General features: G+C 41.5%; 1 protein-coding gene across 2 annotated transcripts in view; it reads left to right on the forward strand.

The window, feature by feature from the left end:
* Nucleotides 1-21,629, forward strand: part of hdac4 (histone deacetylase 4) — a 144,490-nt gene that overhangs the window by 105,351 nt on the left and 17,510 nt on the right. For both annotated transcript variants that reach the window (XM_042426572.1, XM_042426573.1), the window contains 10 exons: nt 4,415-4,687; nt 6,656-6,842; nt 7,327-7,460; nt 8,257-8,359; nt 9,922-9,968; nt 13,010-13,117; nt 14,899-14,954; nt 15,286-15,373; nt 18,344-18,463; nt 18,564-18,661. In XM_042426572.1, coding sequence (XP_042282506.1) covers nt 4,415-4,687; nt 6,656-6,842; nt 7,327-7,460; nt 8,257-8,359; nt 9,922-9,968; nt 13,010-13,117; nt 14,899-14,954; nt 15,286-15,373; nt 18,344-18,463; nt 18,564-18,661 — 1,214 coding nt within the window. The remainder of the gene's footprint in view (nt 1-4,414; nt 4,688-6,655; nt 6,843-7,326; nt 7,461-8,256; nt 8,360-9,921; nt 9,969-13,009; nt 13,118-14,898; nt 14,955-15,285; nt 15,374-18,343; nt 18,464-18,563; nt 18,662-21,629) is intronic.

Genomic DNA, 21,629 nt, shown 5'->3' on the forward strand with positions numbered 1-21,629 from the left:
GCTCCAAGAGCAGGATGAATCAGCCTGCAATCAAGTCTCATAGCCAGTCTTTCTTGTCTGTGTTCGTGTATCCCTACTTCTCCTTGTCACCCTGGCAACTGTGCTCTAGAGGAAGCTGCCTGCATATATGGTCATACAGGAAATGTGACTCACTGCATCATTGTGTTTGTGTGTGTGTGTGTGTGTGAGCAAGGTGTTGAGAAGAGTTAGAGTAGTGTAAGGTCAGTGTAGAGAGGGAGATGGTTGTTTGTGTTTCTGTGTGCATTCATGTGTTTGAGTGCTGAAATTCCTCTCAGATTAAGCTCCTTTATCTCGTGTTGTTGGGCTGTTGGTGACTCCCTCTGCTTCTAGACTCCAGGCTGTTGTGACTCCAGCTAATTAAAGCTGGAGTGCGGGACTTTTGTCGCCCCCCTCTGGCAGTAAGAGTAATTACAAAAACACTGTCAACATGTGCTTACGTCAAAGGCTCCGCCGTAGCCTACTCCGTCGCTACTGTTGCGTCTGTAAAATGGTGGATAAATTGTTTTGAGCATTACACAACATGCGCAAAAATAACTTGTTTCAGACAAGACAGAATTTGATCCATTCAGTCCAATAACATTTGGAAAGTCTAGAAGAGCCGCACAATTAAATTATTTATAGATAGCAGAGAGCTAACTGGAAGTTAGCCGGCTTAGCTGGTGGAAATTTCCAGTGTGCATGCTCTGCCCATAGAGCATGCCCAGTATGCATTCATCCCGCCAGCGCAGGAATGTCAAACCCGTCACCAGATGAAAAACTCTGGTATACTGTGAGATACAGAGAGATTTACCTGGCAGTGATAGGCTTAATCAGCACTGTGTGAACTTGTTTGGTAAGGGCTTGAATGTAACAGACGATCATTTATATGTAAAAGTTCCGCACTGCAGGTTTAAGTCAAGCTCAGGTGTAAAATCAGGTTAATTTCATGTAACATTAGTTTGTGTTAATGCTCTTTTCCAGGCAGTTTACAATGAGAATTGCTGTTAATGAGTTTGCATTGCACATTAAAAAAATAGAAGCAGCATTTGAACTATCATGATTATTTAAAAATCATGATATATATTAACAGGAATGTTGTAACACAAGATTTTAAATTGCCTCAGGTTGTAGTGGTTATTTTCTTACTTTAAAAAAAACACCCTATTTATCAGTAAGAACACACACAAAAAATCTCCTGATGCTTTAATTTTTTGGGAGGATTTGATAAATCTGGAAAACAAGTGAAATTTAAAAAGAGTACTCCTAATCATTGTGGGCATGCTTGAAATTTATTGTGCATGTCTGAAACAGGATTATCTTCCCTAATTCAGTGTATCAAATCACCGACCACTTGCTAATTAAGACATTTAGGACAAGCATTCCAGTTGGACACTAACCAGGAGGTTCAGCAGTGCAGAGAACACATATCTATCTGTTTTTAAGTGTGTCCATATTTTCTGTTTTTTTTTTAATTAAAAAACAAAATACAACGCTTACACAATCTGTCTGAGCACAGATGAGCAGACAGTGACAGCGAGGCCTGTCACCAACATCACACGAGTAAACATAGTGTTCCCAGACAACAAGGAAATGCTTCAAACATTATTGTTATAATTCACACAAATCAAAAGTTCGCATGTGTGTTTGTATGTCTATAAATGCAAACCACATGTGTTGACCCCAGTCATCATCAGAAGTACCACCACTGTAAGCTCCTCAAATCTGTTTCGAAGCAGCCCGCGTTCCAAGTTTCTCGTCCGGATCACTGAGAATGTAGTAACTTTACAACAAATCATTACCTCATTACCTCTGTGAGTACATAAATATGGAATATGAAAACATGTAGTTTCAATTTACATGATTTCCTTGACTTCTACATAACTTTATCCACAGTTGGAAATAACCAGTTTAATCTGCAGTGAAAATATAACAGTAAAAAGCCAGCATGCTCCAGTGTTCCAGATGTTGCAACACATTTGGCTCCACTGTGTAAGTCTCCTGCTAGATGTTTATATTGTTTGCTTACTTTTACTGTAATTAATTTTGGAGTATGGAGTGGGTGGCATGTTGGATGAGTGGGTAGCCCATTTGCCTCACAAGAAGCAGATAGCTGAAGCCTCTCTGTGTAGAGTGTTTGCGTTCTCCCCGTGTCCGTGTGGTTCCCTCTAGGTGCTCTGATTTCCTCCTACATGGCCTGTATGTGTGAATACTGTATGTTTGTCTGTACGATATGTGTGTCAGCCCTATGATAGATTGGCGACCTGTCCAGGGTGTGCCCTATCTCTCTCGCACAAACCTTTTCCTGCAATTTCACCTTGATGCACTTGATGGAATTATTACCCATTTCCCAAATTAAGGGCGGCTTTTCACAAGTTGCAAGTGTCCGATGACAAGTAGAGGATGTTGCTGTGGAGAGACAAAGTTAAATGGAGCCCAAGTGACTTTCTGTAATGCTTGAAAAGGTCAATTATCATAGATGATCTACCCCATATTACATTGGTCTCTAACCTGTCATTTCAAGTATAAAGCCTATATTGCAAATATCACCTGGAATACATAAAGAGCTCACTTCAGGTATTATTATTAGCCTGAATCGGGGTGGGCTCAGGAAGTAGAGCAGGTTGTCTATTAATCAGAAGGTCGGCGGTTTGATCTCTGACTTCTCCTGTCCACACGTCCTTGGACAAAATACCGAGCCCCGAATCGCTCCCAATAGTTGTGCAACGGTTGTGTTTACTTCTTAAGCTGTACTTTTTTGCGCTCACAGTAACAGCAGCTGCAAAACAGGTACTTAAATGCAGCCAGCTCAGATACTTGTCATTTTTTTGCTCTGTTTGTTTTTCCAATAAGATTGTATAATGTTAAAGTCATTGCAGAACCCATACTGTAAATAGATTGCATGCCCCAGTCAGTTGCCAGTGTTTTACTTCTTTACTGCCTCTTGAAGAACTATGTAAAAGAAATCACTTGAAATGTTGTTAATTGCTGCATGATTAGTAATTAAAAGAAAAAACTGTGCTACACATATACAGTATGTATGTGTGTATGAGGTTTTTTTTGTTACAAAGTGTTTTTATAAATGTCACAGTGGTATAGTATGATTCATCACTTATTTGCCCCCATGTTTGACATTGACACTTTGTAAAACATGGAATCTCTGTGGCCTTCCTTCCTTTCCTCGCTCACATTTTTCGACAAGTCAGCAATGAAAAAGGGGCCCTGCCTGCAAACTTAAATTTGGCTTTAACAGTTGAACGTTTTCGCAGCAAAGACAGGAATGAAAGTATCATGAAACGGTTCCAACATGAGCCAGCTGCCTATCATTAATTACTGTACCTGAGACAGATAAGGCAATACTGTGGTATACCCGCTTACATAACAATGTTGTGGAAGTGTGTATGTGTGTGTGTGTGTGTGTGAGAGACAGACAGATAGTTACAAGAGTCAACTAATGTCAAGTGTTTGTGTATAGAACCACCTTCCCTTCTCCAATTCCTGCTCCCTTTCTTCCAAACCGATTCAACAGGCTTATTTAGTGCTCCCAGCCATAGTTTAGATCCGAGGCAACTATTTCCTCTGTTAAAAAGGAGCAGCATAAAGAGAGAAAGAGAGCAAAGCAAGAGAGAAAGGACGAGTGAAAATCAGAGCAGCGGGAGTGGATGAGTGTTTCGAGTTTGTTTGGAGAAGAGGGACTGGGATGAGGCAAGAGCCTGCTCTCTGACGTCAATGGACTGTTCCCTGGGCAATATGCCAGCCAAGTGTGTGTATGTCTTTGTGTGTGTGTGTGTGTGTCTGTGTGTGTGTGTCTGTGTGTGTGTCTGTGTGTTCCATGCACAAACAGCAGTCCACTCCAATCATGACCTGTACATCAAGGCTGAGGTCTTCGACGACAGGGACAGAGAGAGCTGCCACAACAAGATTCCTAATATCACCCTTCTCCACTTCTGCACGTCTTTCTCCCCCTCTTGTCCTAACTCAGTTTTCCTCCTCTCTCACAGGCCCGGACAAGTTCGCAGTCTAATTTTAAATATAAGGCACAGAGATTCTTTTAAACAAATAAATAACCTATCAGAGTTCAGAGTACAGGTCTGTTCAGAGTACAGGTCTGGTTTATGTCAGTGTGTACAAAAAGTACAAATGCCTGGCTAATGTTAGCTTTTGTTTGATTGAACTTAAGTTCTTATACATTGTTTGTACTTGAATCGATCAGGCAGCTATTTTTGGATTGAAAAACATGTTTAATGAACCATGCTATTACCCCTTAATTCCCCAGTCTTCACATGACATTTGGTGGACAATTTTTTATCCAAAAGTGTTCCTATAGTTTCAATAGTTTGTTTATTTTTATCATACTGTGCTCTACCAGTTGAGCCAGACCAAACTTCTGACCTGCTTTCATCTCGTCCTCCTCTAGATCATGTCTAAGCCCAGCGATCAGGTCTCGACCGCGAGCTCCAGCGCTTCGGGGCCGGGCAGGCAGCATCAGAGTCACCCAGAGGAGACGGAGGAGGAACTCAGGGAGCACCAGGGCCTCTCGTCCTCCTCCTCGTCCTCCTCCTCTACCTCTGTGCCGGAGGCAGGGCCCGTACGGGGGTTGGTCATCAAGCAGGAGCCCCCAGACCCACAGGAGCAGGAGGAGAGGGAGCAGAGGGAGAGACAGGCTGAGCAGGAGTTGATGTTTCGACAGGTAAGGGTGAGGGGTGAGACGGGGGAAGCGGGAAAGGAGAGAGATTGGAAAAGAGAGTTGAGAGGGATAACTGAGGAGAGGGGAGAAAGGTAGGAAGAGGAAAAGAGGAGAGGATATGGAGAAGATGGAAAGAAAGAAGAAAAGAAGGAGGACAGTGAAGTAAAGAGTGAATGATGGAAAGACAAGAGACTGACTAGGCGTGAAATTAGAGTCAATTAAAATGCACGAGCCTCTCAGAACGCCAAAGGTGGCACCATTATCTCATCATGTAAAGCATTCAGGTTCAAAGGGACTACAATTAGACACTATAGATGATTCTTTTTCACTAGTGTTGTGGTGATTTTATTAAGGCAAATGGATGAGAACAATCTGACAGCAGTGACAGATGGAGCTACAAGTGACTGACTGAAACATTACACTCTACACTCAATCTGCTTTCTTCAACTGTTTGTCCACTCCACTTTTTTTTTTGCATTAAAGCTATATTTAAAATATCTTCCCAAGTCACGAAAAAGGCACTTAACCACTACACGTGTTCTACTAATGCGGAGTAGTGTGTTTTTTTTGTGAACAGCTTAGGGCATGTGTGCCTCCTCCACACTACTGCCTAGCACGACTCCATATGGACAATCACATTCACATGCATACTTTTAAAATAAAATCTGTACACCCACAAGAAAACTCCTCTGTTGCACACACATAGTCTCCCGTTTTGCTGTAAGTGTTCATGGATAAATACAACATAAATTTTATATCACTTTATAGCTCACATGCTGTCACACACACACACACACACACGCACACACACACAGTCAGGACACCATGTCCTCATCTGTCTAGCCCATCCCTGCTGCCCGCTCAGCCAAATTCAATCAGACACTCCTCTCACTGTCGCCATGGCGCCCATAGTGTAAGCAGACACGCCCTTTAGGATAGGAAAACAGGGTTGCTTGGTGAGACTCTCTTTTAAAGGAAAAAGCACCTAAATATACACATATACTAAGGTTAACTTTCCAAGTTTTTACATGAGACACTTTTAGATGAAATCATTAATACGTACATGTTCCACAAGTTAATTGATTTCCCATTTTGTTTTGTTTGTTGGGTCAGAAATTTGTCAAGTGTTTGAGGCTGTTTCCTTTGTAATTACATAAAGAGAATAATATTAATAATATTTTTAATATTATCTATTATTAATAATATCCATTAAGTAATATTATCCATTATCCTTATCAAAAGACAGATGTACTGTAAGTATAGAATTTTCTATTGAAGTATAGTTCAAGAGGTCAGGATTAATAACTTGTCATTTAAAGGACCAGTGTGTAAATTTTAGTGGCATCTAGGTGAGGTTGCAGATTGCAACCAGTTGAATACCCCTCCGCTCCCCCTCCCCTTCCAAGCATGTAGGAGAACCTGCGGTGGTTGTGAAAATGCCAAAGACCCTCTCTAGAGCCAACGTTTGGTTTGTCCATTCTGGGCTACTGTAGAAACATGGTGGTGCAACATGGTGGGCTTTGTGGAAAAGAATCCAATTTAGATTATAAAGGACTCATTCTAAGGTAACAAAAACACGGTTCTTATTTTCAGGTGATTAAACACTCATTTAAACATAAGTATGAATATTATATTCCATTTCTGCTAATATTTCTGCCAATAGATCCCCCTAAATCTTACACACTGGTCCTTTAAAAAATGAGACTGCATTACTACCACATTTGGAAATATCTTATTTTATCATTTGAACCCTGTACACCAGGTTTGCTGCTTCAATTCTGTAACAGAAGAGAAAACTGTCACTTTGTGAATCAATGTCAACTCTTCTTGTTGCAGCCTATACTATGTAGTATAGCAGCTTTGAATTTACAGATATCTAGTGCCATCTTCTGGTAAGAGAGAGATATTGCAGTCCAGCTGTGATTCAGTACATGACGCTTTTCGTGTGTTTGTGTGTATGTGTGTGAGCAGCAGGCTCTGCTGTTAGAGCAGCAGCGGATCCACCAGTTGAGGAACTACAGAGCCTCAATGGAAGCAGCCGGGTTGTCGGTCAGCTTTGCCGGACATCGCCCCCTCTCCAGGGCTCAGTCATCTCCAGCCTCAGCTTCCTTCCCAATAGTGGTGCAGGAGCCGCCCGCCAAGCCTCGTTTTACCACAGGTCTGTTGAAAAATCATACAGGTCATACACATACAAATACCCGATGCAGCTAAATATGAAAAAGATGCCTTTGATTTGTATTGCTCTCAAACAGAGTTGTATCATAAAGTAGGGTGGCAAACAGTAATCTAGAAACACATGTTCACCCTGCTGATTGCACCTTAGAGGAAACCTTTTCCAAGAACTACACAGCATGATGAGCTGTGTCATTCAGTGGCTGTGTACATCCACAGGGCTTCTGACTATATGAACCACTACAGGTGTAATTTATTGTTCTGAATCACTTCTTCTCTGTGGATCTACATCACATAACCTTTTGAACGTAGTGAAGAAGTGCAATAGATAATCACTCGCATCTCAAAGTGTGATTATAGGAATCCTACTGCGATGGCTGTTCTGTCCTTGTTGTTAAAGATGCACAATCACTCTGAACCTCTTTCTCTGTGTGTGCATGCTTGTGTGTGTGGTGGTGTCTATTTTCTAGGTCTGGTTTATGACTCTTTGATGCAGAAGCACCAGTGTATGTGCGGTAACACAACCAGCCATCCAGAGCATGCTGGTCGCATCCAGAGTATCTGGTCCCGACTACAGGAAACAGGTCTAAGGGCACACTGCGAGGTAAGGCCACAGTTACACTTGACCACACAGGTGTTGCCTGATGGGTGTAATATTACTACAAGGAGACAGACAGTAGAATAAATACACTATATGTGACAATAAATATAATCTTTTAGACTTAAATTGTCTTGTGCAAGAACTACAGTTAGTCAAGTATCAAAAATTTGCCAATTGGGTTTGGTGCAATTCTGTCCTCCGTCATCCAAATTACAGTGTACTTTACATTTATCCATTTTCTTGTAAAGCCAATGGATATGGTTATAGTATGCAACATGCACAGCATTATAGAAATTGATAGGTAACCAGCACTCAAAGGTAAGTAATTGTTATCTTTGTAAGTCTTTGAATGCAAATGGTAAGAAAGGCCTAAACAAATAAAATATTTCAAAAGGATTTTAATGTTCATAGTAAAAGAACATTTCTGTCTGCAAGGTGCAAGTTATTGTCAGGACCAGAAGGGGGCAGTGTTTAGCCATTTTCTGTTGACACTTGGCCTGACCAATAAAAACCACACACTATAAAGTTATGGCTTGAAAATGATCCAGAACTCTGCTTTACACATGCAGACACTATTTGGCCTCCTTTATATGCACAACTTATTCCTGATTGCACTCTCAATCAACGTCTCACACCGAGACTACATTCGTGCAGCATCTCACTCTCTCCGTGCGCCTTCCTCGAGTGACTATATCAGTTTTGATGGTGAGTGTGGACACTTAACAGAATAGATCATTTGTCTGTCTCTGTCTCATCTGTTTCTATCTGTTCCTTCTCCACTGTGCTTCTCTGTGTCCAGTGTATCCGTGGTAGGAAAGCCTCGTTGGAAGAGTTACAAACAGTCCACTCTGAAGCCCACGTTCTCCTGTACGGAACCAACCCACTGCGGCAGAAGCTTGACTGTAAGAAACACATTAATACACACACACAAATTCACAAACACTCTTAATTTGAGCTAGTCTACCAACTGCAGTATAAATGTCCTCATAGTGTATCCATTCCAGGCAATCTGACTACTTGCCATGCTTCTGCCACCTGCTTAATCAAGATTAATCTGCCAAGCTGTGGACGCTTTAAAATTGAGATTTTTGAGCATTGAGATTAATGCAGTTTTATAGTATTTATCACACAGGTGACAAGCACAATATGCCAAGATTCAATGCACAGTTGCTCAGAGCAACACAGGCAATACACTTCACATACTGATTTACATCTATACATGGAACATTAAGTATTAAGTGACTTTGTCAAATTGAGCAGACTAAACCTCAGACTGAGTCTCCAACTAACCCATCATGTGAATTCTGTGAATCTGCAGCGTCTGTTAAAGGAATCTGCTTTAATGCTTAAACCGTGTCATAACAAAAGGTCCAATCTAATAAAGTCCTGGAGGTGTTACGATAAGGCGAGGACCCGCTGAAGCTGTTAAATTAAAAGTCGCACAGGCTGCTTAGTCACTTAGGTCTGGCCTTTAGCGGCTTAAAGCGCAGGTGTAGCCGAGGCAGTCTGTGTGTATATGTGTGAGTGTATGTGCGGACGCCTACAGTAAGGGGCAAACCCCAGTGGTCGTCTTAGTTTTCATTCCAACAGAGACATATATTCCCCTTATTATTAGTCTTTACATAGGAGTATTATGAGATACTCTAGTGCAAGGTTAGCACACATGTGGGTTTGTAAGAAGTGACAATACAAACTGCAATAAACTAGTAAGGAATTAAAGTATCCATAGGCATAATGTCAAGTTGTCCCCCCAATATGAGTATGTTCTCTTTGTCAGGCACTGTTGGTTAGCGGTAGGTTAGCACGTGTGCCAGTGAGCCATAATGGGATCCCAAACCTTGGTAATGTGAGTGCCACGCTTTGCCCATTGAGCTTCAGAAATCTTGCTGTTGTAGTCATGAAACTTTACACTAGCGCAGTTGTCAACACTAGATTTACATCAGTTTAAGGTTTTTAAATCTGGGCAGTTTAAAGTTTTTACATTGCAACATTACTTGTAAACACATAACCAAGGTAAGCAGTCAGTTAGATTGAATTGAAATGAGAGTGCAACCTCCTATGAACTAAAAAGTTTCATGTTTTTCATGAAAGGCTTTTAATGCCTTTTGTAAATACATAAAAAATGAGGGTTTTGGCATTAAGAGGGGGAAAATGTAATTACCAGACCAGGTAGTTTATGTTTTGTTTGTCTGACCTGCCGGAAAAGTTTAATTTCCATGAAACAGATCTCTTTATGGTTTAAAATCTTGATTTCCCTTAAAGAGGGAGACGGGTGATTGTAAGGGCAATGAGATGCTTTTTTTCTTCACCTTGACCAATTAAGGCATGCCCCCTGTATACTCTCACTGCTGGAATAGGTCAGAAAGTCAAATGCTGCAGTTTCTAAGGTCATGGGCTCGTTTGTGAAGAAAGTTAGCTCTTCACTTACTTTTTCTAATTCTCATTCTCTGTGCGTCTTTCCCAGGTTCAGTGAGCCCCATGTTCGTCAGGTTACCATGTGGAGGCGTAGGGGTAAGTCACTTTTTTTCTGATTATAAAGTTGTGCTTTTTAACTACAGATAAGTCATTTTACAAATATTCACAGTGTAATTAAGTATTTGAGATTTGTGTGCCTGATATAACTTGGAAATTATCATTGTTAGTCACGCTGGTTTATTCAGTGGAAATTCTTGTAATAGCCTATTGCGTTTTTTACAACATCGTGTTAATCTAATCAATACCCAACTGGCACTGTTCCATCTGACTTGAAACAAATTAGCATAGTTTCAGCATCATCAAATGGTAGTGTAATAACTGTTTCCTTCACCCACTCACTCTCTGCCCCCTGCCTAAATAATGGTTCCATTTGTTCTTGTTCCACCAAACAAACGCACACAATCCTAACACACACACACACACACACACACACACACACACACATACACAAACACCGCCCCTCAAGGACCAGAGGCAACAAAAGCTGTTGCTTGCCTTTCCGCCGTGTTTGTAATTATAACCAGATGTTTTCAGCGTACAAGATGTGTATGTGTGTGTGTGTGTGTGTGTGTACATTGGTATGGTGGGGGGCGTGCATTTGTTTGTGTGCATAGCAGTGTGTTTGAGGATGTTTGTGTGCTAAGGCAATGATTTAGATGGTTGCTCAGTTGGAAGTGCAGTCTTTTGAAAGGGATACACCAGTGTGTGTATGTTGTTGTTGTCTTCATCACAATGTCGAAGATCGCTTAAAGCCATGCCAGCACCCACCTACTCACCTACACCTATACACACACACACACACACACACCTACGTCGTCCGTCACTCGCTCTTTCTACATCTCAAACTCCTCTTCAAGTCCTCCATACCTCCGGGCTCTCTCTGTCTTTCTATCTCTTTCCCCCCTTCTTCCCTCCCTCAGGCCTAACTGCTGCCTCTGTGGTGGGAACAAGAAGAGCCCGAGCTCCGCAGCGCTCTGTTCTGCTCTTTATAATGGCAAATGGGACTAAATTGTTGTCTTCCTGTCATACACACACATACAACACACACACACAAACACACACATACACCCCCACACACACATACACACTTACAGAGGAAGGGGGCTGAAATTAGGCTGTCAGCCTGTGGAGAACCATCATTCCGTCATACCAGCACGTTCCTGCTCTTTTCTACCTCTAAGACACACACACAAACACACACACATACACACCCCTTTCACTTTTTCCTGACCAGCTTGTGTCCCACTCCTGGCTCGAGGCAAACTAACATCAACATGGGGAATAATAAAGCACTCACAGCATCTGTTTGTGCTCATTAACCTGACTTGTATATGATTCAGTTTCCCATTCACTCACTCACTTGGCCCTACATTCGCTCGCTCACTCAATCACTTACTCTGCTACTACATACCGTCTTCCTCCGTCTCTTACTCCCTGTTTGTCTGTCCTCACATTCAACGCCATCATTTTTTATTCTATGGAAATGCGCCGCAGTTCTATTTCTCAACAAATTCTTTCTTGGCGCAACTTAAAAAGAGCTTTTTTTTTTCTTCCCTCCCTTCCCTGTGGATGTTATTATGGAGTCCCCCCCCCAGCCTTGATCACTCCCGTCACCGAAGACAAGAGGAAAGTAGGCTGGCTGGCTGGCTGGCTGGCTGGCTGAAAAGCTATCGGGTCTCTTAACACACTGACTGGTTGAAGGAGCTGACTGGGTGGCTAGGGTTAATGTACCGGTCGGCCAGTTGACTGACTGAAAAGCTGTCAGTGTGGATGAAAAGGCCGACTGTCTGACAGAGAGGGTGACTGGCAGGCTAAGGTTAACATATTCAAAGTGGAAGAGCCTCGGGTTTACATCAGAAAGCCGCGTTAGAGCTCTGGCATCGGCCGCTGCGCACATGTGTGTACAGTTCAAACACACTGACACACAGACTTTCCTTTTCTTCTTTTCCTCTGCCAGCTTCTTCTCTCTGTGTTTATCATGCGCTCCATCTGCCTGCAGTATCTGCCATGCCTGATGGAAGTCGTGTATATTATCCTGCACATAGCTCTGTTTACAATCAATCACATAGAATATTGTGGTCCACTTGGCGTGTATGCGTGTGGTGTATACATGTGTGTGGATGTACTGTTGTGATTGGGGCCGAGGGGCCGTCCGTGCTTTAGCATTAATCAGGCTTGACCACTGAATGGTCGCCCTATGTCTGGACACACTCAAACACGCACGAACATACACGCGCACACACAATCCATCCTGAAATTTTGTTTTCACTCTATAAAATAAATAAATATGTGAAGAAATGCTCAATTCTTCTGATAACTTTGCTCCACTTGGTTCTTTTACGTCTTAAAAGAATCTTATGTGCTTTAATTTCCTTTTTCAGATGACAATACTCTCTGTCCTCTAACATTTCTAAGTAAATAAGAATTTAGTTGTAAGTCACCAATAGTGAATACTTCCAGTTGACTTACATCTATCATAAGTAACCACCAAAATGTGTGTATATTGATTGTATTTATAAATTGATTTGTTCAAGTTGTTTTTTTGCGTGTTTGTTTTTTTTTCTCACATGTGAAGAACAGAACATTCAAATTAAATTTATTGATTGACAACTTAACAAGCAGCTGCTTCTTCTATTATGCTAAATTAAATATTCAGGAACTATGCTGTCTGTTCTAGCAGATTTGACTGTTTATCTGTATGATTAAACTGCTAAATATGTGTTACTGCCTCATGATTTCTCTCTCTCTCTGTTGTTTTCTCTTGATGTCAGCGAATGAATTTTCCATCAGTCTGTACACTGCCACTTCTCCATCCAGTGCAGACACACTTTCAAAGACTTAACTTTGATGCTGTGAGATGACACAAACTAAATGATCTCAAATGTGCTCACAGCTTTACAATTGCTGTCACACTGAAGCACCATAAATTGCACCATCAAATATCCCTAAATTCCTAAATAAATGAAAAACAGTGCAAAAGCCAATACTTCCAGCTTTTTAAAAAAAAATGATATAAACAACACATGACTTTGTGTGTGTGTGTGTGTGTGTGTGTGTGTGTGTGTGTGTGTTGGCAGGTGGACAGCGACACCATTTGGAATGAGGTTCATTCATCCAGTGCAGCTCGTCTGGCCGTGGGCTCGGTGGTGGAGCTGGTCTTCAAAGTAGCATCAGGAGAACTGAAGGTGTGTGTTTGTCACGTCCGTGCGGTAAATTCTGTTTGTGCATTTAATAACTTCTAAGATGGAGCAAACAAGAAACAAAGCTCGGTTGGACAAATTACAAAATAAATACATGACCGCAGCTTTGAAGGGTTTCATTCTGGTCTGCTCGCCTTGTTTCATTTTCCACCTCAGTTATTTCAAAAGGCCTTACATCTGCCTTAAAAGGGGCAAAACTGTTTTTTTTTTAGATACATTGTAGATTGTGTTAATTTTTATATAAAAGTAATGCAAGTGGATGAATCCAGCCTTGTTAATGCTGCTATGAGATGTACTGTGTCCCTTGTACTATACATCCACACCTCAAGAAAAGAGAAACCTCCTCCCAAAGCCAAAAACACCTATCTTAAATGTTCTCATTAGCACCTCTCAGACAGACATCCCCACCCCCGCCATGCCTTGCCCACCAGCCAGTCTTCCTGTGTCTGTGGCAGCAATGGTTGCTTACTGTTTGAACCCAGCAGGGAAGCCCGACACACGGGCACTGCAAACGTTAACAGTCCCCACTAACAGGCCTGCTTTATTAGCCTTACACCGCAGCCACCTGCAGAGCAGCCGTCAAACTTAGCGTTAGCTTAGCACCAACATACCACAGACTAATGACATTCCTCAGAGAGACAGTAGCACGCCATGCTTATACCCACATGGATTTTAGCTGGGATTGCTAGCCCTCAGTACTACTTCTACATATGGGCATAATTACTATGAAGGAATAATAGTCTGGTCTTTCTACATAGCACATTGTGTGATTATTAATATCAGACCTTAAAAGGAAAATCAAATGTATCGTGTCCCCTGGGACAAAAAAAAAAACTGAACTCTAACATGAATAGTTTGGACTTTCTCCATCTAGGGTTAAGTTCACAGGTATTGACTTGCCCTCAGCTTAACCTGATCTTAACACATATATGCACATGTGTACAGATGCTTATGCACACACACGCGTTCACACACATACATGCTTACACACATACAGATGGTCCTCTGAGGATCCTCTACAGCCAAAGTACCAAATTCCACCTGCACCACCAACTCTCTGAACTCCACAGAATGCCATAAATCTACTGCTCACACACCCACACACTGTTCTGTCTCTCCATATGTTGCTTTCTGTTTTTTTTTCCCAATGTCTATTTTAATCCATAGTTATTTTTCCCCCCGTATAGAGAAACAACGTACCCCCCTGTCTCTCACACACCTACGTACATAATGTATTATGCAGCCTGCTTTAACTGGGTCTCCTCAAACCAGCTGAGGCAGTTGTCTCTACAATAATCTCCTGGCTGGCTGCTAATCCACAGCAGCTGACTCAACATCATTAGTCCAGCTTGCCTCGCTCTACATCAGCCCGAACATCTATCTAATGTCCCCACATAGCAGTGGGAGCCCCAAAAACAGTTGCTGGGAGTCCCGCAGGTCCCTGCCTTAACAAAGCTCCCCTTAACTGACCCTGAAGTACTGTAAGCATCTGTTTCTGTGTGAAAGTGTGTGTGTGTGTGTGTGTGTGTGCGCAAGTGTGCACATTTGAATTACTTTAGATAGTGACATTTTTAAAGAAAGATTGTGACAGGATTAAGGTTGTTATTGACCGGGATCAAGGTGAGGTCATGAAACATATTTAGTGCAGTTAGTATTATGTGTTTTTGCTGTGCAACCACACATCCGTAGGTCAGACAAAACCAACTTTCATGGACCGTGTGAGTTTTTCTAACTGTGTGAATGATTTTTTTTGTTTTCACTGACAGAATGGTTTTGCTGTAGTGCGACCACCTGGACACCACGCCGAAGAGAGCACACCTATGTAAGTGCATCTGAAATTTGACAAAAAAAAAATCTTGGCTGTATTATAGCAGCTTTATCAGAAATTTCTCCCTGAATTTCCCTTCAGTACATATATTTTCCTTACTCTCACTCTCTCTTCTCTCATATCCTCATCCTGTTATAGACATTTGGAATTCTGTCGTAATACTCTCCTCCTGATCAATGTGTTTTTCATTGAAAAATGTTTTCATTTCGCTCGCGTGTATGCATGTGTGTAACAAAGTCATTTTGGCTTGTAAATATGTCATTTCAGAAAGTTAAAAGTGCTATCTCTTTACGGCCTTCTCCCTGTCATTTGTCTCCGTTCTCAGGGGATTCTGTTACTTCAACTCAGTCGCCATAGCAGCCAAGCTCCTGCAGCAGAGGCTCAATGTCAGCAAGATCCTCATCGTGGACTGGGTGAGTGGATTGTTTGTCACATAGCTATCTGTTTGGTGAATGAACAGCTATTCAAAGGTGTACAAGCACCTTTTTTGGCTGGACTGCAACAGCGGAGCCAGCCCTACACACGTGTCTTTGGCCTGGCTCAAAATCTCTGCCGTTTGCTGCCAGTTGGTTGCAAAATGCATTCTGGGATACTTGGCTGTCCCAAGTTTCGATGGCCTTCAGCCAACTTTGGCCGACCAAGGGTGTAACTTCATCACTCAGTTGTAAATTTCTCCGTAGGACTGTTAAATGTCACTTTATTAAGTTTTGATATTTTTTCAGGCGAGAAAGTAACCATTTAGATTCCCAATATGGAGTCAGTTAATCCAAATAACCTCTATTTGGAAAGTTTTCGGAGATGTGAGGAGCAGCTGGACGGGTACTAGCCAGTCATCTCAGCTGCTAGCGGCCCGATTCCGAGATGATCAGCTGGTCAACGTCCGTCAACATCCAGCAGCAGAGTCAGACTGGCCATCAGGAGCCGGGGCTTGTCGCTATGTGGGCCACTTGAGAGGCCGTTACACCAAAACAAGAGCCTCTTATGTCTTTTCCTCCCTTGATGTCACCAAACATAAAACCTCTCGTTTAGACAGGCTTCTTTTTAACTTTATTTGGAAAAATAAGCCACACGGGGTAAAAAAAAGGAAGTTTGGTCGTTTTGGACTTTTCCTCATTCAACCATATTATCAAAATTAACTGGATCAAAAGATTTATAAAACAACATTTTTCTTGTAAAACGGCTATTTAACTATGATGGACTTCTGTATTCATATGAAGTTTTTATAGAGAAATATAGTGTTCCTGTCTCCCAAAGTGAGCATAAGACTGTAATTAATGAACCGTTAACTGGCATTATATGCTTATCACATTGCAGATCAAACATTTATAAAACACTGTCACTTTAGCCAATTACAACATTACTGTCTTTGACAAAACATTCAACATAACACCTTCATCAGAAACTTACCTATTTCAAGAACAATGATACCTATTAAATATAGATGGACAGACTGAGCTCTTGATGGTAGAATATGAAATACTGTATTTACTCCCCCCTACAAGTATGTGTTGCCTAACAAAATCTAAGAACTTTTATTTAAAATCACACATAGATATTACCTGATACCTTCCATTATTTGTAAATATATTCTTAACATAGAAGACAAATGTTCTTTTTGTAATTATATGGTGGAAACACTGGAACATGTTTATTCAGTGTGACAATGCTTTGGGCTGATTTTCAGTTGGATCTTAAAATATATTTTGTTAAGGAAATTTTACCTAAAGAACATGATTTGTTATTAATATTCAACAATCCTAATTTATTCTTGAAGAAGTTACCATCTTATATTACATTTAAACAAACAGATATAAGTATATATCTTCAAACACTGTCACTTTTAAAAACCTGTAATAAAAATTAACCAAAACTATTAAACTCTTCAGTATTATGCCTGATTAAGTAAACCTCTTGTGTGGGATCATATGTATGTTCATTTTAATCTATTTCTGTCATGGAAGTAAATACTTTTGTTTTTCTTTTGTTTCAAACTCTTCGTCTATATCGTGTTACATTCCCTAAAAACTCGCGTTATGATTACAAAATGTTTTGTTTGAAAAATGTCACAAAAGTCAAATTGGCTTCAGTCAAAGCCAAAGCCCAGCGCACTTCCCGTGGGCTTGGTCGCCACATGTCGCCACTTCCTTTATCCGTTGTTTCAAATTAAAAGCCCTCTAGCATTTCATACAGGGTCCAGCCGTATACTGGGTCTTGTTTCTGTGAATGTAGTGTAGTTCACTCTTACCAACCTAGCACGATGGAAACATACAGTATAACTGATATGTTTGATCCTCAGCTCCTCCTGTTCACATGTTCACAAGAACACAAGATACTGAACCCTAAATTGCTCTTGATGGTTAGACCACCTCCTTGCATGGCAGCTCACAGCCTCAGTGTGTGAGTGTATGTGAATGAGAGGTAAATTGTAAAGCGCTTTGGATAAGAGCAACATTTACAACGATTCCTAGTTGTTCTGGTGTAGCCACCTCACCTTTTGTCTAGTCCTGCACTCAAATTTATGGGAATGGGTTGTTATGATGACTGTTAAACATCTTGTTTGTGTTACCATTATAATTTTGTGGCAAGTTTTGAATAGTATTTATGCAGAATATCTTAGAACTGCAAAACATACACAAGCCATATAATCTACTTGTTGTGAGAGGGAGAAAAAGGGCTTGAAAGACTAGCTATTTAGGTCAGACACTGTGCCCCTTTTCCCCCCGAAAGACAGACAAAGTCATTTTTAAAAATGTATGACAAAGCCGTGGTCGTGTCTAGGAGGAGTGCTCTTCAGTGGCGTCTCTGGCTGGTCATGGCCATTCCCAAAAGCCTTTGAAGGGCCTTTTCATTTCCTCTCTGTCTGTCACAGGGGGACTTTAAGTGCAGCTAGCAGCCTCATTGTCATGCCACTCTGCCTCCAGCCAACAGGGACATTTTAGGACTTGTGTATTAAAGCATTCTTGGGATATAAACAATGAAGTCATTTAATTGATGTCATGTTGTTGGCAAAAAACAAATAACTTATTGGAGTTTAGTGTTTTATTTAATCCTGCTGACCATCCCTTTTTGACATCACAGCAGGCTGCAGCTGAGATGCAGACTGTCTGGAAATATTGCTTTGTCATTTAGTTGGTCTTAGTACAGGTGCAGCAGTTAATTTTCATGTTTCATGTGCAACTCCTTCACTTTCCACGACTTTCGATGCTCTTTTGGTCACCAAACAGCTTCTGTAATACCTGTACTGCTGAGCTGGTTGCTCGAGCAATATAGTTAGGGTCAAAGGCTAATTTAGCTGAGATCGTTCTTATTTGTACTCTTAATCACAATTTTTCCACATATTATGTAAGAGTTTGCCCTAACCTGCTACTTCTTGATGTTTACAGGATGTTCATCATGGTAATGGCACCCAGCAGGCCTTCTACGGTGACCCCAGCGTTCTCTATCTGTCACTGCATCGCTACGACGACGGGAACTTCTTCCCTGGCAGTGGAGCACCTGACGAGGTGAGAGGGACCACCAGTCTGTGTCTTTGCTGCATGTGGGTAATTTTTAAAAATGTATGCGTTACTGACCCAGTCGTGTGTGTGTGTGTGTGCAATATAGGTTGGCACCGGAGCAGGTGTGGGCTTCAACGTGAACATGGCATTTACTGGTGGACTGGAACCTCCAATGGGTGATGCAGAGTACCTTGCTGCATTCAGGTAAGACGATGATATCATCTGCTGCTTTAGAGACAGTTTGTGACTTGAATGGTCATGTTGTAGATGTTCCTCGTGACATTAAATATTTGCCTTGTCCACTTCCTCCTGCGATGCCCTTTGAGTATGCAATGCCTTGTTTGTCGAATGATCTACCAGGGACTGTCGATGCCAGGCCTGACTTCTATTAGGTTCACTGTCTGGTGCTATTTATAACCTCCCACACACACACACACACACAGACACACATGCAAAACACGCATGCATACGCACAGCTTGAAAGATCTACAAGCGTACAGGCATGGACTCGCCACAGACATGTATTGTACATGTCACATACAAATTTTGGTTCATGCAGCTGGCAAAAGGAGCAGGTCTGGATTGGTTCCAGCACTCTTTGAAGATGAGCCCATGGTTTGCGACCGTGTGTCCATCTGGCCTGAGCCAGACACATCAAACCGTCAGTCCACTTTCTTTTAGCAGCTTTCGGCACGCAATCCCCCGGAAGCACACCTTAGCCTGTTAATGCACCCCAGACCCCTTGTGATCTCACTTTCTCTCTCTCTCTCTCTCCTTTGTATTCTTCTCTTCCTTTTTCATTCTCCTCTTTGTACCCCTCTGTGTGCATGTGCGTTGATGACAACTACCTAAAATATATCAAAGTACAGACATTATTTATAACCCATCACGGGAAAACAATAGCCAACGCAGTCTGCCTCACACACATGCCTTACTGTTGATACATAGACATTTGTGTCTACTTTGCTCAGAAAATACAGTTAACACTCGATTATTATTAACAAGTATAAACTTTTTAAAATACTTTCTGTTTTTCATGTGGTTCTCCAGAAATTTAGTACTGCACGTACATAAAGTCGGTGGACTCACAGGAGAAAGATTTCAAGGAAGAATGGTTGTAATTGATGGAGCAGAGGCTGAGACATCCTGACTTTTAGTCCCGGTGTGGATCACACTACAAAAAACACTGCATCCTGCGATTCCCATAATGAAACTCAATATCGTCTCTACCTAAATACTTACTGCATCCCAAGTCCCCACTTCTTAAAAACACCACACCTTCAATTTGTAATGCAAGCTTTAATGTTAAGTTATTTTCTCAAACTTTGAAGAGCCAAAGCCACAGAAGACTTTATACAAGTAGTTTAACAGGCTGTGTAGAACTCCTTGTGATGAGTAAACTGAATTTAATGTGTAAAATCAGTGGACTATGTCTTTAACTCTTTTAAGGGCATTGTTGGAAGGGCGTCGTTGGAAATATTCCGTCTGTGTTTGAGCCCATCGATACATATTTCAGTTAATAGGTAAAAAACTATGCTTCAGTTAAAGCAACCCACTCTGTTAAACATTGGAGCCACTTGAACATATAGTAATTTTGGTATTTATGTGTTTGTCCAGGGGTGCGTGCATGCATCTGAGTGAACATGCATGCGGAGGGGCTTGTGTGTTGGGTTTATGTAATTGTTGGTTATTGAATCGGCGTTCTTTGCATTATGGAAGAGGTCCAAAGAGATAAAGCGAAGGAGATTTTGGGTGTGACCCTCAGACCCCGGCGCCATTAATCCCTCGTGGCTATAGCAGTATCGGACAATTTATAGGCCCCGCAGGACAGCAGCAAACCTGTCTCTCAGCTCATAGATCTGCCACACATGTGCATATACCATGCATGTACACGTGTAAATAAAAATGCACATGCTGCACACAAGCTCATAGAAATGCAGAAGGCTCAGGCTCAGACATACATGAAGTGTGCATGTTTATGCACAAAGAACACAGAGAAACAGATGCACAACTGCTCACACATGCAGCTTTTACATCAGTGTGCTCACACATGCATAACCACATGTGCATGGACACCTGATAAACAGGTTCTCTCACTCGCTCTTTAAATTTCATTGTTTATCTATGTGTTGTGATCCTCTCCCTCCTCTTTCTCTCTCTCTCTCTCCCCGTTTTCCTCTTCCCTCTTCTCTTCGGGATGCGTGCCTTGCAGCCAGCACCTTCCTATTTCTCCGCTGGCCTGTGCCACGTTGCATTTGCAGGGGATCAAGTCTGAGCCTCCAGAAAGCACAGAGAAAAAAGATAAGAAAATTGGCCCTAATGAAAACCAGAAGCACCGTCTCTCTCTCTCTTCCTCTCTCTTTCTCTCTTTCTCTTTCTTTCTCTCTCACCTCCTCCTTTCACTCCCTCTTTTGCCATGAACTTGGAAAGACGAGAGAGGAGGAGAATTAAACTTAATTCAAACCAGCTCTCCGCAGCGCCAGATGACAGGGCTTTGAAGTGTAAGTGTGCGTGTGTGAGTTTTTTGCTCTCTTATTCCCTCTCTCTTCTCCCGCTCTCCTCTACTTTTTTTTATGAACGGAGGGGAAAGCCCTAAAGCTCTCCAGTTTAACCTTTTGTTGGCTGGTTTGATGAGCACTGCACCCTCTAAAGGACAGAGTCTATATTTTCTTTCAAACTGAGTCCTGCCAGGCCTTTCACATGAATCTCTCTGATGGTAATGGCTCATTGTTTGGCATTTTTCTGGCATTTTGATACTACATTACCATTAGAGACTTTGGAATTAGATGGTAATGGTAATTAGCTCTGATAAATACAAGCATTTTCTATGTAGTAATGCAATCACCATATAAATTGAGAGATTTTAATTGTAGGAGCCAATGTGTCCTGTCTGAGTTTAACTGAAAAAACTTTAAAGACATAAAAATTGATTACATATGTTTGTAAGTAACCGAATTGTATTTTAGAATATTAAATAACCAGTTTATTGAATGACATGTTATCAAAACAATATGAGAATCATATGTAATGCTTTTTCTATCCCATTCCAATGTCACATTTAAGCCCTTTGGACTCCATGTTAGAAACCTGGAGTATATTGGATCAGAAGGCATAATCAAGAGTTATTACACAAATTTATTCAATCAAAAAATTACCCTTGTACTCTGTTATT

This window comes from Thunnus maccoyii, chromosome 11, assembly GCF_910596095.1.
Source record: "Thunnus maccoyii chromosome 11, fThuMac1.1, whole genome shotgun sequence".
Classification (NCBI taxonomy): domain Eukaryota; kingdom Metazoa; phylum Chordata; class Actinopteri; order Scombriformes; family Scombridae; genus Thunnus; species Thunnus maccoyii.